This window comes from Antennarius striatus, chromosome 5, assembly GCF_040054535.1.
Source record: "Antennarius striatus isolate MH-2024 chromosome 5, ASM4005453v1, whole genome shotgun sequence".
NCBI classification, from domain to species: Eukaryota; Metazoa; Chordata; class Actinopteri; order Lophiiformes; family Antennariidae; genus Antennarius; species Antennarius striatus.
The window spans coordinates 2,207,446-2,232,331 of record NC_090780.1 but is presented as its reverse complement, the minus strand read 5'-3'; the positions used below and the strand labels follow the sequence as shown (position 1 = coordinate 2,232,331).

Sequence of the window (24,886 nt, the reverse complement as noted above, 5' to 3'; positions counted from 1 at the left end):
ACGGTCTGTGGATTGGTAATTTTTTCACTGTAAAAACACTTTTTTCCAAATCGCACCCTGATTTTATGTACACAGACGTTCATGCCAGCTAAATTTCGGATATAAAACTTGCACGACTGGTACCTTCACACCTGTGCACAGATTTGCATGTATAAAATGTTTTGCACGTGGCTGTTCTGTGGACTTGGACTGAATTGGGTGAAAGCTTTTAAAATTGCACCCCCTCTGCTCTGATTACCCTGCAAAAGGAAATAAAAATGCGGCTGCAAAGGGGACAAAAATGAGATGATGACCTTGACCTTGAGAAAACTAGGTCAAGGTCAAATTTCAACTTTTGTACATTTTTTTGCACTTATCTCAGGAAGATAAGATAAGAAAGACGAACCAAAAGGCGTTATATTCAGGGAGGCAAGGGGATGAAAATTAGATCACAACCTTGACCTTCAAAAACTAGGTCAAGGTCAAATTTTTAGCTTTTATAGCTTTTTATGTACACCTCTTTGAAAACATGATGAGATATAATCACAAAACAAAAAGCAACATATTCAGGAAGCCAGAGGCACAAAAATGTGACGATGTTGCGTCATGTTGTATCTCTGGCGGCCTCGTTTCTATTGTTTCCATGCTTCCTTTCCCACTCGCTGAGGCGTCCAGACTATAATGGTTTTATGGCTTTGTGACAAAATGACTCCCTGGATCCAGCGCGGCGATCATCTTCTTCTGCACGCATTCCAGTTCGCATTCCAGTTCCTGTTTTGACTGCAATGTGGTGGAAATTTGGTGAAATGATCTGAACGTAGAGTAGTGGGTGATGGCAGAAGCACGGTGTGTGTGTCTGTGTTTAACATTTTGGAAGGCTGTGGTACAAGGAATGTCTGGATTTAAGCCTGAGGAAATGACTTACTGTCTTGATTAAATCATGCGTGTGGTTGAGTTTGGAGTTGTTCGGCGCTTGACTGTGAAATTGTCAGAAATGAGTCAGTCGAGTTTCGACACCAGGTCACACAAGATCAAAGCAAGCATTTACAGGATACAGGAGACTAAAACGTGTGTGTGTGTGTGTGTGTGTGTGTGTGTGTGTGTGTGTGTGTGTGTGTGTGTGTGTGTGTGTGTGTGTGTGTGTGTGTGTGTGTGTGTGTGTGTGTGTGTGTGTTTAATGCATTTAGATGAGCAGCAAAATGTTATCCATGTAATGTTTAGAAAAAAAGACAAAGAATTAGTAATTTGTCTTTGTACAAATTTGTTGTGTCAGTGTCAAACATGATGTGTGAAATAAAGTTTACTGAACGGGGGAATGTGCATTGATGCTGGGACATACACTTTTACCCTGTATGTGAAATGTAATAAGCATTTTAATTTGGTATGACTTTCAATTATATTCCATACTTATCCATACAGCTGCTGTTAATGGTTGCTTTGCAGATATTTCAATCTCGAAAACCATTTCCATGATGAGCTCACACAACTAATTCATACAATATAAAGCATTGCTGGATAGTTTACAATATGGATTAACGTCAACATTAATCAATCAATCAATGATTCTTTATTAAACCTAGAGAAAATGCTGTATCTTGCAATAAATTCTATAATACAATGAAATTAATTGATGTAAAATAAGATAGAGTAAAATAAAATGAAGCAATAAAGTGCTTCCAGTTACGATGAGTACCTTCTCTTTGAAAATTTAAGTATCTATTAGACAAGAAATATATATGTAAAGTCATTCTGATGAACTGATTTTTTTCCCCTTGTCTTCAGAATTACATAAATCGGATTTTCCATTATCACAATCTGGCTTATACTGCCCTCTGGTGGTTGCATGTGAGGAAGCATTTTTATTGATATACGCCTCTGTTTTTTAATTAAAATCAAATAAGACACAAAATAACTCTACTGTAGAGACCCTCAAACTGAACCCACCTCTATGTTTACTTCAGAGTTAGAAAAGTATTTTGCATTATTCATCACATAATCACATCCACTTCCAAAAAATTAAGCCACCAGCAGAACTTTTTCACTTCTTATGTGTCTTTTGCATATTTTATGAGATTTCACTGAATTATTTACAACCTCACAAGGAGACAAAGAGGATGCAAAAATTTGAAAAAAAAGTAAGCTATTATTGAACTGTAAAGGATTTTATGTTCATCAGAATCAATATCATTCATGTATTTTGTTTTTGGTTCTATATATGGATGATTTCTTGTGGTACCCTATAAATTATGGTCACAATCATCCAAAAACAAATACTGTATGTGCAACACTTTATAAAACCAAACATAAAAAGCTTTGATGATAATATTCAATAAAAGCAGTGTTGTTTTATCCAGTGTGGGCTTGTCATTACAATATAACTAATAAATGCTGTGAAAACGGAAAGGCTGGAGTCAATGTGAATTACACTGAGTCAACAAACAGATACACTCCGGTTATATAACAGATTGTTCATGATAATTGTTAATGAAGAACAGATATTTTGGCGATCCATCCGTGGCAGCCCATGAGAGGATTTAGTTCAGTGTCACAGATGAGGATGTGACACATTAACAGACACGCGTTTCATTTCAGATTTCACACAACCATTTCATCACAACGCAAAAATCAATTAGAAAAAAAGAAGTCAAAGATTTTCAAAGTCATTTTATTTTATTTCATACTTCAGGTCATCATATGTTTTTGTTTTGTTTTTTTTAATATGAAGTTACGCCTCATCGCAAAAGAACTCATTGAAAGGATGAAGAAAACTGTGGCTCACAAAATAAAGGAATTCTCTTGTGTTTTTTTTAGTGTTTTTTTTTACAAAAGTCATTTTACAAATGAGAATGATGTCTAAATTGTAACAGCAGATTATTATAAATCAAAGTTTTTCACTTTTGATTTTAATCTGTCACTGAAAGAAAAAAGAAAGAACACGATCTGTACAAACGTTAACTCCTGAGATTCTCCATGGGACAGAATCGCTGCTCGTGTCTCCCTCATGAACAATTAAAAATCAACTGCAAAGGATTTAATCTGACCTCCTACATCTCTCCTCCAGATTGAAATCATTTCTTAGTGGAACAAACCACCCTGGGCTCCAGATGTGGACGTTGGAATGGTGGAGAAAACATCCCTGCTGTACAAAACTGGTGAAACAAACTAAAATTACATCTTGATTGCAATCTTCCTGCAGTTTATTTATCAATATAATATATTGGATTAAGCAACCAATATAATATATTGGATTATGGAACTGATAACAATTCTATTCTTTTGAAAAGTGTCTGAAGATCGGAAATAAAAGGTTTTTTCACCAGTTCATAGTTTATCTCATTATATAATCAAATATGCTGTGGGATTATTAAAACGACCTCTCATTCGACCCTCTTTAAGCAACGGAAAAAAACTTTGGTGATGCAGAAACGTCTACGTGAACACGTCACTTTTGATATTGCTTTTGACAAAAAAAAAAAAAAATGCTGTACAATATTCACCAATGACAGGAAACACACATTCACACACCCTAAAATAAAAAGGACCAGACGAGGAAGATGGCAAATATTTGTGTGTGTGCTGCAGAGCTGCAGAGACGACTCTTGTGTGGTCCACTTTGGGATTATTTCTACTGGACAAAAAGACGGATGCTTTATGGCTGGTATTATTACATTTATGGTTTACATTTCCCATCACCTCCTCCTCCCTTTTATAAGTTTATACAACAAAGTGAAGATCTGTTCCAGGAGGGAGAAGTCAGTCTTTTTCTTTTTCTCCGCCGACAGAAACAAACTCAAGTCTGTTTTTTTTTTTGTTTTTTTATTCCCCACCCCGTCACTCCAGAGTTCCAAAGATTTTGGGGTGTTTTTTTTTTTTTTTTTTTTGGATGAAGAACACGTTTCCATCTGTTAGGGAGATCTGTTCATCTAATTCAAAAGATGAGTCCTTCTGTTCTATGCCAGGGACGACATCCCAGTTGACATATCAGGCAGTCGACCGTAATCTGTCCCTTTTCTAATCTGCCAAGAAAGTAAGACGAAAAATCTGTTACCCTAACTTAACCCCAAATTAGTTTCCTCTCCGCTGATTCACATCTTCCACATTAAAAGGAGGACAGTTTGTCGTCGATGGCGTCTCCCCCCCACCCCAAAACTAGTGTCCATTGGTTTCTGGGGTGGAAGCTGGGGTGGAAGGGGTGGAGGAGCGGGAAACAATTTTCTCTCCCCCAGGACTGGAAACTGAGGGGACGCTCTCGGGGGCTTTGGAACCGGTCGGGCCAATGGGAGACAACCCAGCGGCCGCTGCCGCCGCCCTGTTTGAAGCGATGGTGGAAACGGGTTTAGGTTGAGCCTGAAGTCCTGAGCTGCAGATGAGATGATGCCTCTCCCAGTCCTTATGCTGGCAGAAGGAGCCGCAGTAGCGAGCGGCGTTGCAGCCGCTGCACGTCTCGCTGGCTTTACGACCGCAGTTCCAGCAGCACTGAAGAAAAAACAGAAAAGATAATGAAGGAAGTTGATAAAGCTGCAGTTTACACGTCCAGTACAGTGGTGCCTCTACCTACCAAGGTCTCTACGTACGAAATTTTCTACTTACGAAATTTCTCAACAGGAAAATATTGCCTCTAGTTACGAAAGAAATTTCGAGTTACGAAAGGTGAAAATACAGTATGGGCTGATACTCACAGCTCCCACAGGTCCCTGAACGCAACATTCTCATAGCTGCTCTGCCATTGGCTATTACCTAGTATCTTCCTGGCATCCCATTGGCTAAGAGGGACCTCTGTGTGTATCTAGATAGGTGTCTATGCAGCGTCCTCGTCATTCGGCCCTCGACCCATGAGGTGTTCTGATAGTTTTACGTAAATATATTAACTTTTAGAGTATTCACTATGGACCCCAAAAAAATGAAGGAGAAAGGAGGAAAAGAAAAGACGAAGAAAAGAGTTTTTTTGTCCGTACAAACAAAGCAAGAGATGATAGAAAAGCCTGAAAAAGGGATGCGTTTGGTTGATCTCTCCAAAGAATATGGCCGTAATGCATCTACAATCACCACGTTATTAAAACTAAAGGAAGTCTAAGGAGTTTAAGGCATCGCGTGGGTGGTTGGAGAAGTTCAGAAGGAGGACTGGAATTCACTCTGTTGTTCATGGTGGGGCAAGAGGGCATGAACCAAAGAGGGCAAAAACAATGAGGACAGCAGTTAAAAGGTAAATGACCATCATTTTTAATCTTTACTCTTTTCTTTGTTTTTTACATTATGCACAACTCTCATTTATTGTGTAATAATCTAATCGTAACATGTATTTGTTACATGTTTGGATGTATTTTTATGCTTTATAAAACATTTATGTCTGAATTTTGGGGGGCTTGGAACAGATTAGGGCATTTGCATGGAAAACGCGTCTCTACTTATGAAATTTCTTCCAGAACCAAATTAATTTTGTAAGTAGAGGTACCGCTGTATAAAATACGGAATGTGTGTTTTTGGAGCTCACCTCGCTGGAATCCTCCTGTTCATTTATGACCATGATGGCGTCTTCTTGAGCCTTCCTCTTCGCCTCAGCCAGAGTTTTTTCCATCTTGGCCCTCTCGGCTGCGATCATCTCAAAAGCCTTCTGTTCGGCTTCTGCAACGGCTTTCTGAACCTCGTCCATCGCCTGACGCTTCACCTCGTTCACCGCCTCTTCTGTGCGTGAACAGAAACCAGTGTTTTAATGGTCAGTAAGACCAGACCCAGGTGTTTTATGTCTAAACACTCGTCTCTGATCTTGATTATTGCACTAGTACAAGCAAACCTTGGTTTTCCAACGTTTCAACATCAAACAAATCGGCATTCGACCAAAAAAAAAAAAAAAATCGGAATTTTTTTTGTCTTAGAAGTCGAAAAAAATTTGGAAGTCGAATGCGAAATAAACGCCTTTTTCTCGCCGCCAACAGTCACGTATGACAACTGCAATGGGAAAAATGTATTTGGAATTCGAACAAATCGCTATTCCGGAACAAATTGTGGTTGTAAACCGAGGTTTGCCTGTAAAATCTATTACCTGAAAGTTCTGACAGTGTTCTTACCAGCTTTCCTCCAGATCTCATCTGTGACGTACGCCGACCCCGGCCGCTGAGCAAAGTCACGCTGGGAGTCTGCAAGACAGCAAATGAAGGGATTAGAACCTGCAAACCTCGTGAAGACACGATTTTCTGCTGATTTTTTTGTGTTGACTGAGGTCACAGGTGAACGCAACGGTATCGTCTTTGTTGTCGACGTGAAGGAGTCTGCATATCTGGGGCCACACAAGATATTTTAAATGTTGTTTGTCAAGAGTGTTGGACTGATCTGAGATCTGACAGCTTTAGAGAGGAATGTTGTTTGGCTTGGAGGGAAAATGCAGACAAACAAGCTGTGTCAACAGTCTGTGTGTTCCCTCCAATCTCGCTCTCTATGCATCTTAATTCGCTTTGCTCCCAGACCCCGCCTCCTCCAACGGCGCCACCTGGCTCCATCTCGCTCTTATACAATCCATCTCTCTTTCTCCTTCATTTACATCATCTCTTCAGCCGGGCCTGCACGCACACACACACACACCCCCCACCGTCATTTCCACCCCCGTGACAGTCCTCCACAGCCCGAGCCCAGTGCAGGCAAGGCAAGGCTTCCCGGCTGTGGGCCCAGATGGTGCTCTGGTGAGCGAGCCAAGCTCTGGGTCTCTGGGCCCTGCAGGACGACAGGATGGCCCTTCTGTGGCCGATATGTCCGGGGCCGGTCCTGGCACCTGCTTACGACGATAGACCAGCGGGGGACGGCAAAGGCTGGCAGGAGGGAGCAGTGCCAATACACAGCAGAGAGGAAGCCTTCAGGGACGGGCTATGACTGAGTCCTGCAATTCTCTCACTGACCACAGGAGGGTGTATGGAGCAGGTAACAGGACACCTCAGCTAATTCTGATCACTACAGTATTTTCTGCACTATAAGGCGCACTGGACTATAAGACGCACCTGATTATAAGGCGCACCTTCAATGAATGGACTATTTTACACCTTTTTTCACAAACAAGGCCCACTGATCATACAACGCTCTGTCGATCCTCACCTTTATACAGTATGTAACGTTACACAGGTTTATATTCATCCCAGGTTCAGGGAAAAAACTTTCACATCAACAACAACAACAGCAGTGACACCCACCCGACTCTGCTGAGTGGGGGCTGTGTGTCTTAGAGAAGGGGGTGGACACTGAACCCCCTTTGCGCGGGTCCTCCTGCTCGCTCGAACGCCGCCTCCAGTAGTTGAGCTCCTCGCGATCCGACTCCTGGCATCTTCTGAGCACGCTCACCGACCTCCGTGTCTTCTCCACCATGTCGACGATGCAGTTCAACACCTAGAGGATGAATGAAAACACACAAAATAGTATAAATATCTGTATTATAGTATATATAGTATCGTATATATAAAATATTCACAATATGAAGGCTTCATTTTAACATTTAACCTCCGGATGGACCGTAGAAAAATGATTCCTCTCATGCCATCAGAGGTCAAAACGCTTTTCAAGAATAGGACCCGGTTAAAACAAGCTATGTTTTACATTCTTTCTGTATCACGAGCCATCTGCAGGACTTACGTGGTCCAGATGCCTCCATTCATCAGCCCACTCCCGGTCTGTCAGCCTGTGGTCCACCGGCTCCTCGCGGTATCCCCCGTTAGTGCCTGATTATAAAACACAAGACAGACCACAAGCCAGCGTGATTACCATTCTTCTAAAGCAAAGTGAAGCCACAAGCAAAGGTGGGCGAGTGAAACGTGTGTGTGTGTGTGTGTGAGTGTATCTGTGGCAAATCTGGACCGAGTTTAGACGAGGAAAGAGCCGTTAACTTGCAGATTTTTGATGAATTAACTGATGATCAACGTAATATTTGGACACACATCACAATGTAAATAAGTGAGAGAGGTGGGCTGAAAGGGAAAAAGGAGAAGCCTGTGATGTGAACCAGATTCCCAGCACACACACACACACACACACAGCCTGCTCACATCTGGAAGTCAGCTGTCAACCACAAAACACACACACACACACACACACACACTCCCCCAAATTTCTCCTTTAGCACCTCCTCTCCTGGAGCTCGCAGCATTCCAGTAGGGAGACATGAAGGCTGAGTGGAGCGGCTCCGCTGCTAAACACAACCAGCCGCGCTCACACTCACTGTGCACCATTACAAGCCCGAACACACACACACACACACACACACACACACACACACACACACACACACACACTCACACACACTCACAATTACCTGTCTTATTGCAATTTACTTGTTACCCAACAAGAGGATGACTTAAGCAATATGCAATTGTATCGCACACGCAAACTCGAAACATTGCGTGCACGAGCGTGCACACACACACACACACACACACACACACACAAACACAAACCGCAAACTCTTTAAACTGAGTAACAAACAGCCAACATGAGGCCACATGTACAGTAGGTCTGCTGAGGAGAATAATTGCCCCCTCAAGCACACAAACACATGTGCATGCACGCGCACACACACACACACACACACACACACACACACACACACACACACACACACACACGTGCCTCTCCCTCGACCTCTTCTCCACTCCTGGTTTTCATCAGTGGTCATCAGTTCAAAGCCCCGAGTGTGTGGACCAATGTGTTTATGTGTGTGTGTGTGTGTGTGTGTGTGTGTGTGTGTGTGTGTGTGTGTGTGTGTGTGTGTGTGTGTGTGTGTGTGTGTGTGTGTGTGTGTGTGTGTGTGTGTGTGTGTGTGTGTGTGTGTGTGTGTGTGACTGAGTTAAGTGGCGGCAGGCGGGCGGGAGGCTGTCAGACAAGAGACTAAGGCCTTGTAAACACAGCAATACTCCCATGAACTTATCAAGGTGTGTGCATGTGTGTGTGCATGTGTGTGCGTGTGTGTGTGTGTGTGTGTGTGTGTGCACATGTGTGTGCTACTGCTGTTTCCACTGTGAGCTGACAAGTCCCAAATGGAGGGTAGATACACACCAGAGTAGATCCAACCCTCAGCGCCTGGACAGTATGGCAGTGTTTACACACACATAGAAGTGGTGAGATACACTGGGGGGGTGGGGGTGGGGATGGGGGGTGGTTGCACAAACACACAGACCACCCGTTATCGCTCTCAGAAAATATGTATATATTGTACATATATTGTTTTTCCACATATATTTTCATTTTCAGTGCGATAACCGCGAAAAACTTGTGTTATAAAGAGTCTTCAGTCGTCGCCATAGCGACGTCTCTGCATCACCCACCGGGGAGTCTGGGTCGGTCCTTCAGATCGCGGATCTCCAACATGCGCTGGCTGTGCTCGCGGTGCAGAATGTGCGGCGCTGCGATGTCGTCCAGGGCGTAGTGCTGCAGCGGGGGAGGGGTCGGGTGAAGCTGGGTGCTGAGGGGCAGCGGGTGGGCGGGGCTGTGTCTAGGAGCGGGGCTGATGGTGCAAACGCGTTTGGCGGCGGGTTCCATGGCGACGGGCGGGCGTTCGTGGAATCCGTTCTCTTTACTTCTGCAGAAGATGAAGCAGATGATGGATGAAGATGAGCACAAAAGGCTGACGTTGACGAATGGCGCTGACAGAAATGAAACTCCTCCCCCGACCTGCTGGGGCTGTGTCTCTTGGTGGCGGCATCAGGAGGCTCCATCAGCAGCTCAGAAGAGTCCGGAGACGAAGCCATGGTGGTGCTGAGCAGGAGGTGCTCATGCTGGGACAGGTACTGAGCTGGAGTCTGCTTGGCTGCACGAGCGCAGTGCAGCAGCTCCCTCTGCAGGAGGGGCAGATTGGCCTGGAAAGAATTTAAATAAAAATAATAATAATAAAATTTTTGTTCAAATATAACTCAAAATAACATTGTTTTGTTGTATAAAAAAAATCCATCATTCAGAAGATGATGGGAAAAGAGTGTGGAGCACAGCTGAGAGACACACCACATGAAGTAACACACTACAGTATTCACCACACTATAAAACACACTGGATTATAAAGATCACTGGATTATAGAACTCACTGGATTATAAATCACACCTTCAATGAATGACATATTCCCTTTTTTTTTCATATAGAAGGCTCACTGGATTATAGCTGGATTATAAAGCACACTCGATTATAAAACACACTGGATTATAAAGCACACCTTCAATGAATGATATATTCCCAAATATTTTTCATATATGAGGCACACTGGATTAAAAAGTGCACCAGATTATAAGGCGCGCCTTCAATAAATGGCATGTTCTAAAACTTTTCCATACATAAGGCGCACTGGATTATAACTGGATTATAACTGGATTATAAAGCACACTGCTGGTTTTTGAGACATGTAAAGGCTTTTAGGTGCGCCTTATACTATGACGTGAATAAATGAGAATTTACACGAGCAGAGATGTTCCTCCTGGAGGGGGGGTGGGGGGCTGGGCTGGGAAGAAGGGGGAATTGAGGGGGAGGCACTGACTCCTCGAGGTCTGGCTGTGAGGCGCGGTGTGGATCTGGGTGTTGTTCTGGCTGCCTCCGCTGTGGCTGCGGTTTCCATGGCTCAAATGAAAATAGCCGTTTTCTGAGCTGCTGCTGAAGTTGCTTTCTAAACCCTCGCATATGTCGGGGTAACGTCACAGAAAAGCCCCCAATGCTACAGGGGTGGGGTGGGGGGTTACAAGCTCAAAATCAGTCAGATGGAATGATGTCGTCTCCACTTCATCAGTGCTTCAGATTTCTCTCTCTATCTGCGACTGTCTCCATCCTATCTTTCCATCTCACTTTTGTTCCCTACATTTCCATAATAAGGAACAGACTCTGGTGTGTTTGCAATTACAGCACTTCCTCACTCCCTCCTCTTGAGCAACCAAACTAAATAACCATACTGTTCTAATTCTGTGACTCTGACCTCCACCAATCACGTACCAGACTCTGTCACCCTAGAACCCTTTAATGTGACCTCTGGACCAGCCACTACTGACAGCATCGCCACCACGATCCCAAACTGGGGTACCCTTGTCTTGGCTGTACTGGTCCAGTACCTCACTCTTTGTGACAAACTACCCATAACACCCCTGTGCTCTCTCTTTTTGCCTTCCTCCCATGCTCCTCTGCCTCCCTTCATTCCCTGGGGGCCCAGCTAGCAAACATGTGCTGTGTGTGTGTGCGTGTGTGTGTGTGTGCGTGTGTGTGTGTGTGTGTGTGTGTGTGTGTGCGTGTGTGTGTGTGTGTGTGTGTGTGTGGAGCAGAGGAGCCTCTGAGGTTCAGCGGGGCGGATGCTAGATTGCCGGCGCCTTTGGAACCCGAATGCTCTTTTAATGGGACAGCGGCTCCATATGGCACGCTGAGGCCCGTAAAAAGAGAAGGGGACTCTTTATAAGCATGTTTCTCACTTCCGAGTTCCCCCCCCCCCCACTCACCCACCTCTCTCTCTTTTCCACTTCTCCATCCCTGATTTTAACCCCGACTGTCTATTTCTTCTCCACTCTTCTGTCCCTTTCTTTCTTTCTGAAGACAGATTGCGCTTAAGAAGCAGTTGGAATAAAGTTGTGAGGGTTTTTTTTTTTTTTTGTCTCGGTACTTTCAGACAGATGGAGGCGCTCCAAAAGGTGACTAATAGGTATAAGTGTGAATAACTGATGGAAGATGTTGCAAAAAGGGGGCTCATGGGGGCTTTTTTAAGTCACACACACTCATTTAGCTGCTTGTCAAAGTCGACACGATAAAATCTTTAAGGTTACTTTGAACTGGAATAAGATGTGTTTATATTCCAGCCCCCAAAAAATATTGAATACGGCATCGCATCTTTGAAATGATTTAACGCGATGCATTTAGATCCATCATGATTTATCAGCTGTAATGCAACATTATTCAGATCCTACTGCAGGAGCTCCTGTTGTCACTTCATTCTTGTGATTAATAACAGGAGCGACAGTGATAGCATGGAAAATAGCATCAGGAGGAAAAGAAGAAGTCATCCTGAAAATGTATTTACCTTGAGAAAGGGAATAACAAAGGGCCGTAAGGGGAAGTTGGTGGCCTCCTGAAGCCGTGAGTGGAACTCTTCGATTGTAACTGTTGAATTCTGGGAGATGGGAAAAAGCAAAGTTCAAGAAAACAATAATTTAGAAACAAATAATAACCTTAGAAATAAGACTTCTTAATACTGAAGAACTTACAACCAGGGCCAGGACGAGGCTCCGGACGCTGTCTCCGATCTCGGGTGAGATGTCGTTGCCGAACTGTTGCAGCGTGGTGAGGAAACGCTTCAGCTTGCTCAGCTGGCGCGCCCCGCAGGTGGCCGGCAGCTGCTGATTGGACAGCGACGAGGAAGAGGAAGAGGACGGTCCGTTGCTGTAGCGCTGCGGCGGAGACGGCACCGCGTTCAGGGTCGGCGGGGAATGGTGATTCCCATTGGTCACTGGGGGGGAAGGGGGGGCGAGAGGTTAAGACTTGGGTCGCCAAATGAAAGTGTGATTTAAAATAAAATGTTAATATCGTGTCAAGAGGACGGTGACGCGAGAAGTAACATTTAAGGCTTGCTCCTGTCAGGATGAAAGAACCCAAATGGTGACCCCCTTACGCGCTGTGGTGGAGAAGGAGGCTGGGCGGGGGCCGCTGGAGTTGACGGAAGGCAGGGGTGGCATGGCGGAGCTGCTGCTGCTGTTGCTGCTGGGGGCTGATCTGGAATGAGTCTTAGCATCCACAGGAGAACCGGGCATGGCAGGGCTCTTCTTCTCTCTACTGTCTGCAGACAGGAAGTGAAGGTGGGGGGGGGGTTAAATCAAACGACCCCAAAAATAAAAAGTTACTGCAACCATATCAGCACTAAAAGTCTAATTTCACTTTTAGAAACTTCAGGCAACAAACCCCCCCCCCCCCCAACCCACATCACATAACACTCTGCCCCCCCCCCATCCTCTTATCAAAGAGCCAGATGTCTAAAGTTTAGGCCCAACTCCCAACCATTCAGATCAATAACAGAAGAAATGCTGAAGAAGCCTTTTGTGTGAGAGAAAAATGCCCCCTCATTCAGCTCTTCAGTCGGGGTGGGTCGGGTTGGTGTGGGGGGGGGGCAGACAGAAGAAAAGGACCAGGTTATTTCACGCTTTACTAACAAGATCGCCAAAGCTTTTGAATGTTAAATGCCATTTTTTCAATATGCTACTGCGTCTGAATAAGACCACCAGATCAGGGGTATGGGGAGAGAGAGGGGGGCGTGTGGTGGCGTTAGGGTGGGGGCGGGGGGCGTGAGATCAGACGGCGTCTTTGTCTCCTGGAGATCCATGAATTCAGGCCGGTTCCCGTCTCCATTTAGAGTGGATCAGACTTTTTTAACTCTTTGAGAATAAACCTTTAATAGACAAGCGTGGTCCAAAGGTCAAGGGTCAGCGGAGAGCAGCTTTTTTTTTTTAATGAGGATCCGTGGTTTTTAGGTCTTTTGCTTTCAATGGTGTTCTTTATATTATTTCACAGCTATGAACTCTGCATGGCCTTGTGTGACGGGGTCCCAGTTTATAAAGGGTTAAAGTGGACGTTTTAAGCTGTCAGTGGGGATCCCAAAATAACCAAATATAGGCATTAAACTTACTGAATACAATTATTTGTGCAATTTCCTCCGGGATTAATAAAGTATCCATCTATTTTATATTTATATTATATATTTATTATTATTATTATTATTTTATTATTTTTATTATTCATATATATATTTATTTATAGTATTATATATTTATATTATGTATTTATATTTATATTTTCTGCACTATAAGGCGCACCCAAAAGCCTTTAATTTTCTCAAAAACCGAAAGTGCGCCTTATATAATCTTATGATCAGGTGCGCCTTATATATATATATATATAAAAAAGTACTGTAATAAAAAGGTGTTTTTAATGCTGTGAAAATGCAGAAATTTTACAGGAAGTTACAGGAAGTTTTATTTTGTTTTGTCAGCAACTCTCAGCTGCATTTTGTCTTCACTAGAGAGAATAAAATCAGATCTGGTCTGACGCAACTCACGCCTCATGTCTGCAACTCATTTATTCAGCATTCAAAGTTCTGTCAGCGCGTGATACCTTCATGTTTTCTCGTTCTCTCTACGCATTGCTCCATCCCTGCCTGCCATCACTCCACCTGTTCGCCGACATGGGGGGGGGGTCTAACCAGATATCTTGGATTGTCTTACCGGCTACAAACACGATCTGCCAGAGCTCTGTAGGGACGCAGCCTGGAGCGTACACACACACATCAGTTTCAAAAGCTACACACACACACACCCCAGCCGTATGGTCAGGAAATTAGACTGACATCTCCATAACAGAATCAACGGGACATATGGTGTCAACACCGTTACCATGTAAACAACTTCATATGTACACAAGAGCTTCAGGGCATTCAGTGATGGTAGTTTTGTGAATGCATTCACACATTAGTGGCACATCACACACTCTCCACTGGCAGTGAGCGCTGCTTTTGTGTCCAAATTGACTGTCATCCTCATGAAGCTTCCTTATCGGCCCCTTTGTGTTTGACTGACGCAGAAAACATACGCGCAAAACAGACGCAAGGACATTTTACACGCCCTGTTGAATTGTGGGATGCAGCTGCAGCTCTAGCAAAATCTTAAGGAGACGCGGCGCGTCGATCGCCACGTTGGAGGTAAATGGGGGGACATCAGGTGTGCGAGCAAGCAGTGCTGACAGCCCCCAGAGAATAGCCTCTGCTTGTCAATTAGACAGGATACATAGCTGAATGACTTCATCTGGCTAGTGAGCACCTGAGTCCACTATATATAGTCACAGAACTCACAAGGGAGGTGAATGTCACTGCACACACACACAACACACACAACACACACACACACACAGAGTGTATAAAGTGGTCTGATGTTAACTCAGGTGAAAACTGACTCAGAGGATGTTTGTCTGGTCAAACCGCCACCTGTCGTCAATCCTGTAATGGAACAAAGGTACATAACGCTCCTCGACACGGAACAGCAGGATTACCTGGAAATGTCAGGATGCACAAACAACACCTTGACGTAACCCGTGATGTCAGCGGGCAAACGCGTACTGAATATATTAATAGTGAGCAGAGGGCTTCATCTACATTTTTTGAAAGTGCTTTTTGAAAAAAAAATTAAATTACAGTATTTTCCGCACTATAAGGGGCACCTAAAAGCCTTTAATTTTCTCAGAAATTTATAATCCAGTGTGCCTTATATATGAAATAGGTTTTAAAATAGGTAATTCGTTGAAGGTGCGCCTTATAGTGCGGAAAATACTATAAATATTAATTCTGCTAATACCAATCTGTGCCGCAGTTGTTTCTACTAGCCTTTCTTACCTGAGATGATGTGCATGTTAAGATTTTTCATCCTGTAAATTACGCATTTTTTAATGTATTTTTTGTTTCTTTCTTCGTTTTTTTTTTTTGTTTGTTTGTTTTTTTTGTTTTTTTTAACAACACTTTTGCATCGCAAGGATGGAAACGCAATGTGCATCCATGGGCGACGGTGGTGATGGGATGGGCTTGTTTGTTGCTAGCCAGGTGTTCCTTGTTTGTTCAGCCTCAGGTGACACTCGCCTGCATTAAAACATTCAATCGGCTTTAATTGCCTCTGCAGGTGATGATTCAGAAAGAGGCTCAGAAAAAAACAGAACCCACTGAGACCACCGCTGTGACTGAATTCATTCATTAAATTCATTAAATGACATTGGAAATAACAAAAAAAAATAAAGCGAAGAGAACAATAACTGAGGACGGCTAATCTTTGACTGATAAATGCGCTGGATAAATACCGCTGGAGGTGATAAATGGATAAAGGCAGAATATTCAGTAAGTGGTTTCACTCCAAAAGGAAAAAAAATAATATTGTTGCATGTGTGAGTAAGTGTGTGATGTAGGATTGTCAGAGTGATCATCCCACAATGCTGTTCTCTCTGGTGATTGTAGATGAGGTGTGAGAAGATGCAAAGCAGGCCTGGCAAATTTATCAGTGAGCAAAAAAAAGACCAATGAGATCAGGAGCATCGCCAGGACAACGAGAAGTGGCGCCGATGCCCTCGGACACACGAATAGACGTGCTGCACAATCAAAGCATTGATTACTGGGAAGGTTTTAAACATTTTTGGTTTTTAATTTGAAGATAAAAATATTTGATTTTTAAAAGGAGGGAAACCAAGTTCAGTACGGGGGCCAGCAACAGTTTTACCCTAAAAAGGTAAAGGTTGGTTGAGTTTAAGCTTTTCCTCATGTTAACACGCTTCGGATGGTTGATAACGAAAACTGTTGCATCAGCATCTTTTGACAACTCCTCCTGTCATGATGATGATGATGATGATGATGATGATGACACAGCTAACCTTCCTCTAACATCTAACATCTAGGATTCATTACGATTTGGACTGATATCTAAGAATGACTGGTTGAATAAATTATTATAATAAAACGTGAGGTAGTTTATTGAATGGTGAGTGATGGTGAAGTGTTGCTAGAAGAAGGGAAAAGCAAAGATTTGTTCCCTTCAGTAAAAAAAAAGAAAGAAAAAACAAGTTAACAGCCTCTGTTTGGCACCCATGCAACTGATGGGCACTCTTCTCTCCTCCTCGTCATCTTCATCCTGTACCATATGGATCTAATCGGCCAAAAGATGGGCAGCTGGGACTTCCAACAGTCACCTGGGGGGGAAGGGGGGTGCTACTAAGCCAAGGCTGCCCCCTCCTCCACACAACACACGCAAGCATTCAAACACACACACACACACACACACACACACACACACACACACACACACACTTCTGCATTCCCTCCAAGGAGATGAGGAAGGAGGGGAGGCACGAGACAGCTGAATGCAAGCGAGTGGACTTAAATGCTGGGGGAGACAAAGGCTGCACCTGGTCCCCGTCCGTCCATGCACACCACCACAATACAGCACACATCTGTTCCTCTATTCTGCACTCCCTCCTGCCCTACACACACACACACACACACACACACACACACACACAGATCACTGGACGGTGTGTGTGATCTTTCAGTTGCTGAGACTACTGCTGTTATAACTTCACAGCTCCGAGATCAGTTCAAGGAGATATATATATATATATATATATATATATATATATATATATATATATATATATATATATATATATATAATTTTTTTTTTGGGGGGGGGGGGGGTTCAGTGCATTTGTGGGGTCAGAAGTTTTTAAAATCAGGAGATGTGTGCCCCTTTCTGCTCACTTTAATTAATTGAATTTATTTTATTGCCCTCTTGGGACTGACATGCTACCAGCTGTTGCCCCAAAAACGGTTACCTCACTTCCACATAAGCAGTCACAGTTGGTAATATACTGATTCACAAGATATTTAAGTACAATAAATTTTATATTACACATTTATGATCATATGTGTCATTTAAAAAAACTTAGACTTTCTTAATTTATAGGTCTTCATCGATGCTTCATCGATGCTGCACAAGGGTTAAACAAGCATCAAAAGGAAAATACAAATTAGTCTGCGTATTAGGGGCTGGAGACGGTCGGGGTTGGGGTGGAGGATGGGAGGGGGGAATAACAGGGATAGAAAATACTGTTTTCATTTGGTTTCATCCGAGAGACGAGTCTCGTTGTCAAACTCGGAGCCAGGCTGTTTTTCTTGGCTCTCATTACCACCTTCCAGTGTAGACTACATATTTGGACAACACCCAATGTCAACAGCACTCCTCGCTCTGCCAGGGGAGGGAGATATGGGGAAATGACAAGGCTGAAAGTGAGGGGGGAAAGAGAGAGAAAGATGTGGGGGGGGGGAATGAAGGACGTCTCTAGAGGGAGAAAAAGGGAGGGTTGTGGGTGAAGGACTGGACAAGTGGCACAGATGTGCTCCTGAAGTGAACTTCCAATGGTGAGAGAAGTCCTCACAATCTCCGTCACTCAGTGAGATAATTATAATAGCACTGGTCTAATCCTGTAGTGAGGAGAAAAAAAAGAACCCAGGAATGGAAATGTAGTTAGTGGCAGAGCAAGACAAAGAAAAGGACGGCATCGCAGACAGACATCGTCCATAAAAACCAAGAATGAGCAGTAAAAGAGGTGAAGTGACGTGTTGCTGGAAACGGGGGAACGAGGGAAAGGAGTTCTGGCAGGAGGTTGGAACGCAAAAGCGAACAATGTTGACGTGTGCATGAGGTCAGACCTGAGAGAGAACACACTGGAGGGGATTTAACACAAACAGTCCAACTAAGTCTCGGATGGCCCGAAGTGTGTTACAAGACTGACGCCATATTGAGATGGGAACGACTTTTAACCCCAAGACTGGATCTACAGGGACTGCTTTAAGGTGACACCTGTACAAATTATGAAGTAGCAATAAAGAAGTGAAGGATGGGTCTATCTAGAAGCTTTCTATAGGTTGTGTTCCATTACAGGAGGGTACCTCCTTGTATTACCTTTAAAACACTCTGATAGACTGTTTAAAACTCTTTCGTGTCTCATTGAAGTCCGAGACTCACGGAACACAGCACACTTCCTGATGCCGTCAGCCAATAGAATGCGCGGACGGTATCACATGACGACCTAGTAAAAATGAGGTGAAGCTGCACGTGTTGATGCGCCAATGCGTGAGGGGTTACTGTATACCATGTGATGTGGAACCTAAAACATAAAACCTAAAAACCATGTGGTGCTACATAACAGATGCTACGACACTTTATAAACACTTAGTGTGTGTTCGCAGCTTCGACTAGCTGCCTTTTAAGTCTTCAGGTTGACCGCGGCGTGCTACACTCTGTCACAACACCACAGCTCCATCCTACCATTCGCTGCACCTTTACATTGAATATGACTGATTCATTGTTTACACACACACACACACACACACACACACACACACACACACACACACACACACACACACACTCAAACACACACCTGTGAAACGGTCTGCACAACTGTGACTTAACAAGCCCAGTTCAAGCCCGTCAACTATGACCTCAGACCACAAATGTTGTGACACACACTCACGTACACACTCACACACACACTCACACACATGCGTGCATGTGACACGTACACGCCCTCACACCAAACCTCCCTCTCTAAGAACGGCAGATTATCCGCCTATCTGGTTACAACACTTCTCACCTCTCTGTAACTAATTGGTTAGCTCACCCATCAATCATTACTAGCCTGACAATTCTTCAAACCAAATAGCGCCAAGTGGAAAACAACCAGCTTTAGCATTCATGCCCACCTCCTTCAGATCACTTGTAGAAGTCCCCTGACGCCCAGTGAAGACGGACGTCATGGTGCCTGTCTGGAGCACGAAGACTAACCGGCTCCTTCACGTTAGAAACCCAGACAATCAGCTTAAACCCGCAGCCTGGCAAATCGCTGCGCTTCATGGGTTCCATATGACAGACACAATCTCTGAATTTGTGAGCCACAGAAGTCCATAAAACAAAATATGAGCTCTTGACATGACAAAACAGAGTAAACATTAAGGCCTGTTTCAGACCGTGTTTCAGAGGCTTTAACAGCCAGATGGCCCCGGCTCAGGTCCAACCAGATGTTCCTATCACCACGGGCCACGCTGACAACATTTTCACTGCCTTTCTTGACCCAGACCTTTAGATATTTCTCTGACATTTATCCAGAGAGAATAAATAAACCGGTAGGTCAACGTTTCCTAACAATAAATATACAGGTTAATAGATGTACACACATGGTTTGAAGATTATCCATCCAGTTTTTGAGGCTGAGAAGGAAAACTCATTGTTTTTTCTAACCAGGCAGTTATGAAGCATGCCAAGCACACGTCACATCACAGATTATAATCTGTAAAATTACAATTCCACTTACTGTATTGCAGTAAAACAAATAAATCCTCTTTCCAGAGGAACACAGATGACTAATCTGTTGCCTTCAGGTTGTAGGAATGCTGTGAATCAACACTGAGCAGTAGGTATGGTCTACACACAGCATAAACAGAGTTGTGGGTAAGCTTAGCCCAGCAGAATAAAGGACTAGAGATTAACAGTCACTGAGTGAGACAGATAAGTAAAACAAAGAGGCCAGCTGTGCTCAAAACAATGAGGAAAACCAGTTAGCTGCAGAGGTGAGGCGAGAATTGGACGGAGTCTGAGCGCTACGTATAACCACAACCGCATTTTTAGCATATGAATGGTTCAAATCTTTAAAGTTTTCAATGATGATCATGAAGATACGATGCTGTCGAAGCGTCAACGTGCGTAAGTTTTTAGTGTCGGCGGTATTTCTATTTTTATCTGCAATTTCCAAAAACTATGAAAGAGGCAAAGAAATAAAAAGGAAATAATGATGTTAATGTACAGAAATGTAACCGATTACAAATATACCTTCTGTTGATCTGTGCTCCTCTGATTAAGTTTTCCACACTATAAGGCGCAACGAAAAGCCTTTAATTTTCTCAAAAACCAAAAGTGCGCCTCAGAATCCAGTGCGCCTTATGTATGAAAACGTTTTGGGTTTTTTAAATATACCATTCATTAAAGGTGCACCTTATAATCAGATGCACTTTGTAATCCAGTGCCTTATATATGAAAAAGTTTTGAAATAGGGAATTTATAGATGGTGTGCGTTATAGTCCAGTGAATCTGATAATGCAAAAAAAATACTGTATTAAGAATACAAAAACTGTCATTTTACACATAAATGATGAGCAGCTAATGCTGCTGAGCACAGATGACTTCTAGTGTTGGTCTGCTGGGCAACTAAATTACATGATAGTACATACAGTTAGTAATCATTTTTTGATGAAATTATTTTTTGTTGTTATTCTGCTGTTATTATTGTCATTTGATGAATGGTTGCTGTGGCGTTTAAACCCAACGTTTAACGTTTTGATATTCACATATTTTACACCTGTTAGAAAAGTCCCTAACAATTATATACAGTACGACAGATGATGATTTCCATCCCGATTATTTGGTCTCTTTCATTTCATCACTTTGGATCGGCACTTAGTCTTCATTCATAATTCATAAGCTTCCATTGATATGGTTGAAGTCTTCAGCTGAAGTCATTTTACAGGCTTTTAAAGCGAGTGCTGACACCTCCCTGTCAGACCACACTTGGCAGTAAATGAAGATCTGGTCTTTGGGTCACCGAACATCTCTCAAGCCGACGAAGGGGTCAGTTTAAACCCCCTAATTCATGCACTTAGCATGAGGAGAGGGACTGCCAGGAATTGTCAGTGGGGTCAAAGTAAAAGAGGTTCAGGGGAGGGGGGGGTGTGTGTGTGCAGGTAGTTAGACGCTCGCTGACAGACGTGCATGTGCGCACACGGCCTGTTCCAGAGTCAGGAGACGCTCCTCGTGATGAAACAATCTTTCAGAACACTACTGAGTCGTTTCTGTTGAGTAAATGATCCAACCCTTTCATGTCCACACACACACACACACACACACACACACACACACACACACACACACACACACACACAAACACATAATTGAGCACACACACAACCTCTCATTGAACCCCTGGGGCCAGATATCACAGCCCTCGTCACTGGAACTAATAGAGCACTTCCTGCGTCAAAACTCTTGAGGCAGCTGCTCTTTTCAGTGTGTGTGTTGGAAAAAAGAAAAAAGGGGGTATTCTTTGGCTGAATTCTTCAGATAATAGCACAGTGAGGCGAGGGGGGGTCATCTGTTTCTGCATTTATTGCTAAACTTTTTAGTCGACAAACTTGGGGGGAAAAAAAACAACCTTCGGAGGGTAAGTTTGTACTTTAGCAGACGCGATGTCTGCAGGACACCTGGTGCACACATGCACACACCTCCCAAGACTCAACCAGGCATTTGTTTATCAAGTACCCCATCAGAAACAGAAATCAGGGACACAAAAAATGAAATGCAACATTTCTGAATATAAAACAAACTGAGACATCCTTGATATTCAAGCACAAACACACACACACACACACACACTCGTGTGCACACGGATGCAGAACAGCGGCTGCTGTCAGGAGCGTGACAGTGTCCAGCGGACCAGATGGGGGGGGGGTGTCTGTGGTTTGAGACTGTGCAGCAGACAGTTAGTCTCTCCTATCTCCCCCTGATGGACTGGTCTGGCCTGGTGTGACACTAGCCAGGTATCCCTGCCTTTTCTCTTGCCTAACACACCTCCCACCCCCCCTATGCAAAAACACATTTTCTCCTTCGAGATACTGTAGAAAGAAAAATGTGTTTTTATCATGAAAGGGTGTCCAAAGATGGATTTATATAAATATATACATCCATGTGACAACTATGTGACATGTGCACAGTTGGGATCTACATTCCCACTGATATCATTGCTGTAGAACATCCAGGCACAGCATGAGGGACACAGCAGTCCCTCTCCCCCCCCCCACCCATATGTCTGGGATACCATACAGCAGATGCGCAACTTTTGCAAATTTTCTTCTGGTCTACTTGCCATGTGGAAAAAAAAAACTGATTCCAATCTGAGTAAAATGACAGCTGAGCGAGAAATATGCCCTTTTCACACATGGAGCCAATCACATAGCTGGTTTTATTTATCCGGTTGAGGAAGCAGTTTTTGATGTTTATATGCAGTATTACTTATTTTGGAGAAGAAAAAAAAAAAAAAAAAAAAAGAGCCTGTCTGTCTGGTTCCAACACATAATAATCATTCCAGGCTGCATGGAAGCAGATGGTGGGATCAGGAGGAAGTCGAAAAATAAAAGAACAACAGAAGGCTCCATGTTTTGGCTTCGGTATCCGCTATTTTCAATAAAGAAAAAACTTTTTTTTCCCTATATAAGACGAGAAAACCTCAGATGTTTTAACGCTGCAAGCATCCAATAAAAACAGGACCATTGGTGCTGAAGTCACCATATGACGCCAAACTCTTGACAGTTACCACAGTATATACGGGTTGATGATGTATGGGCTATGGGGAGTGAGAGAAGCATAAAAATGGAAAGCGGAAACTTCTTTTGAGATGTTATACAACCAAAAACTAGATATCTCAGTAACACTGACTGCATGGTTCCCCTAAATACTCTGTATTTTATCTGTGACATCAACAGTTTCGTCTTTCCCTCCTTCCTCGGTGGACGAGGATGAAGAGACTAAGAGATAAAGAAAACATGATGGGACGCCATCTGTACAGTAAAGAGCAGTTCTAGCAATTAGAAATGAGCACACACACACACACACACACACACACACACACACACACACACACACACACTCAGAGAATGATCCTTCCTCGCTGTGAACCTACTGACAGATGAAGCCGATCTTCTCTCCTACCTCCACTCTAGTAGAGTCCACTCTTCAGGTCCGTTTGGGGGTAAGGTCAGCTGCAGAGGCAGGGGAGAGGAGGGGGGGGTGTCTTGATCTCCTTATCCTCTCCTTTTTTTGTGTCCCTTTCTATGACTCCACACCTTCATATGTCAGGCATGTGTTTGCATTCCCACATATGTGGAGCTCCGGTGGGGTGAAGGCCAGAGCCAGAGACACAGATGGCGCCCAGATGGAGGCAGATACCCGAGCAGTCCGGCTCAACCCTCAGCCACACACACTATCTCTGTCCACGATTTTACTGCCTGCCCCTCGTGCAAAGCTCCCCCTACTCACTACTACCGACTGATCGTGCTCTTCTCTTTATTTCCTTTAACTTTCCCTTCCTCTCATCAGATGCACATCCTACCTCATGCTTGCTCTCCCCGGCTGTGAGCCTCCCACCCTCTCTTCTCTCTCTCTTGGCTCTAGCTCCTCCCCTGTTTTCCCACACACTGTCCTCTCCTCTGTTTTCAAGGGCCGGGTGCTTCAGCAACGTCACACCCCCCTGGACCCACCCACCCCTCCCTCCCTCCCTCACTGGATCCTGGCCAATCATCCGCTTTGCTGACTGGCTCTATTCAAACCTGCATTCACCGGCTAAGGTCCCTGCAATTAACATAACTAATTGCTTTGGCACCTAAAGGCTAAACAAGAGTGTGTGCCAAGTGAGACAAAAGTGTGTGCGTGTGTGAGTGTGTGTGTGTGTGTCTGTGCATGTGTGTGTGAGAAGTCCTTAGCAACCCCCCCCTCCCTAACATCCTCCTCTCTACCCCTTCGAGTAAAGAGGGGATCACCCTATAAAATGTTTTATACTCTATCAGCACCCCCACTTCTCCCATTGATGCCCTCTTTTGTCTCACTTCTTGACGCAGCCGGATCGGCCAAGGCCTGGCCAAGCCAACCCATTGGAGGGGGGGGGCACTAGAGGGTCTTGAATGGGGTATTCTTTTCTGCTCTTCTACTCTCTTACCCACTCGGCTCCGTCTCTCCACTGAGTTAAACTTAAATCACCGTCTGATTTATGCCTCCAGTCGAGACAATGCAGGTTAAGATAATGGAGCCCGGCTGAGACTGGGGGGGCCTGAACGCTCCATTCAATGCCCTCCATCGGTTTGCATCTCCAAAGTAAAGAAGATGGTGCTGAGTTCATTCTAAAGCCAGGGATAAATAAGGCATTAATCTGTTTTGAATTGGACGACTAACAATTGAGAGAACATGATCAACGTGTGAAAATCCACAGGCTCTTGGCTGCACAAACAAACAAGTTTACACAGTCAAGTAGCTGTAAGATAAACAGGAAGTTCATTAAGTGACGCCCGACAATTAAATAAAAAACGTCACACACTCTGTGAAATTAAGGTGAGCAATTTGAATAAGATGAAATTCACATTAATGCAAAAGCAAATATTTTCTAAGCAATATTTAAAAAAAAAAAAAGATTGCCGTGACTGTAGTGCTAAAGGTTGTCAGAAATAGATTTGACGAACACACACAATGTCCTCTACCTCCCCTCCTCTCTCAGTGTCAGCCTGCTCTATTCAGAGTGCATCTGGTC

General features: G+C 43.8%; 1 protein-coding gene across 3 annotated transcripts in view; it reads right to left on the bottom strand.

The window, feature by feature from the left end:
• Positions 1–2,630: 2,630 nt before the first annotated feature.
• The window catches only part of cbfa2t2 (CBFA2/RUNX1 partner transcriptional co-repressor 2), a 37,233-nt gene continuing 14,977 nt past the window's right edge, over positions 2,631–24,886 (bottom strand). The window contains exons 1-11 of one of the 3 annotated variants that reach the window (XM_068316223.1): positions 23,299–23,713; positions 12,576–12,740; positions 12,172–12,413; positions 11,988–12,077; positions 9,622–9,806; positions 9,276–9,529; positions 7,591–7,676; positions 7,155–7,347; positions 6,045–6,113; positions 5,471–5,661; positions 2,631–4,455 (exon numbers count right to left, since the gene is read on the bottom strand). In XM_068316223.1, coding sequence (XP_068172324.1) covers positions 4,129–4,455; positions 5,471–5,661; positions 6,045–6,113; positions 7,155–7,347; positions 7,591–7,676; positions 9,276–9,529; positions 9,622–9,806; positions 11,988–12,077; positions 12,172–12,413; positions 12,576–12,714 — 1,776 coding nt within the window. In that variant the 5' untranslated portion in view covers positions 12,715–12,740; positions 23,299–23,713 and the 3' untranslated portion in view covers positions 2,631–4,128. Of the gene's footprint in view, positions 4,456–5,470; positions 5,662–6,044; positions 6,114–7,154; positions 7,348–7,590; positions 7,677–9,275; positions 9,530–9,621; positions 9,807–11,987; positions 12,078–12,171; positions 12,414–12,575; positions 12,741–23,298; positions 23,714–24,886 lie in introns of those variants that run through there. The other 2 variants (XM_068316222.1, XM_068316220.1) reach the window with 2 other exon arrangements.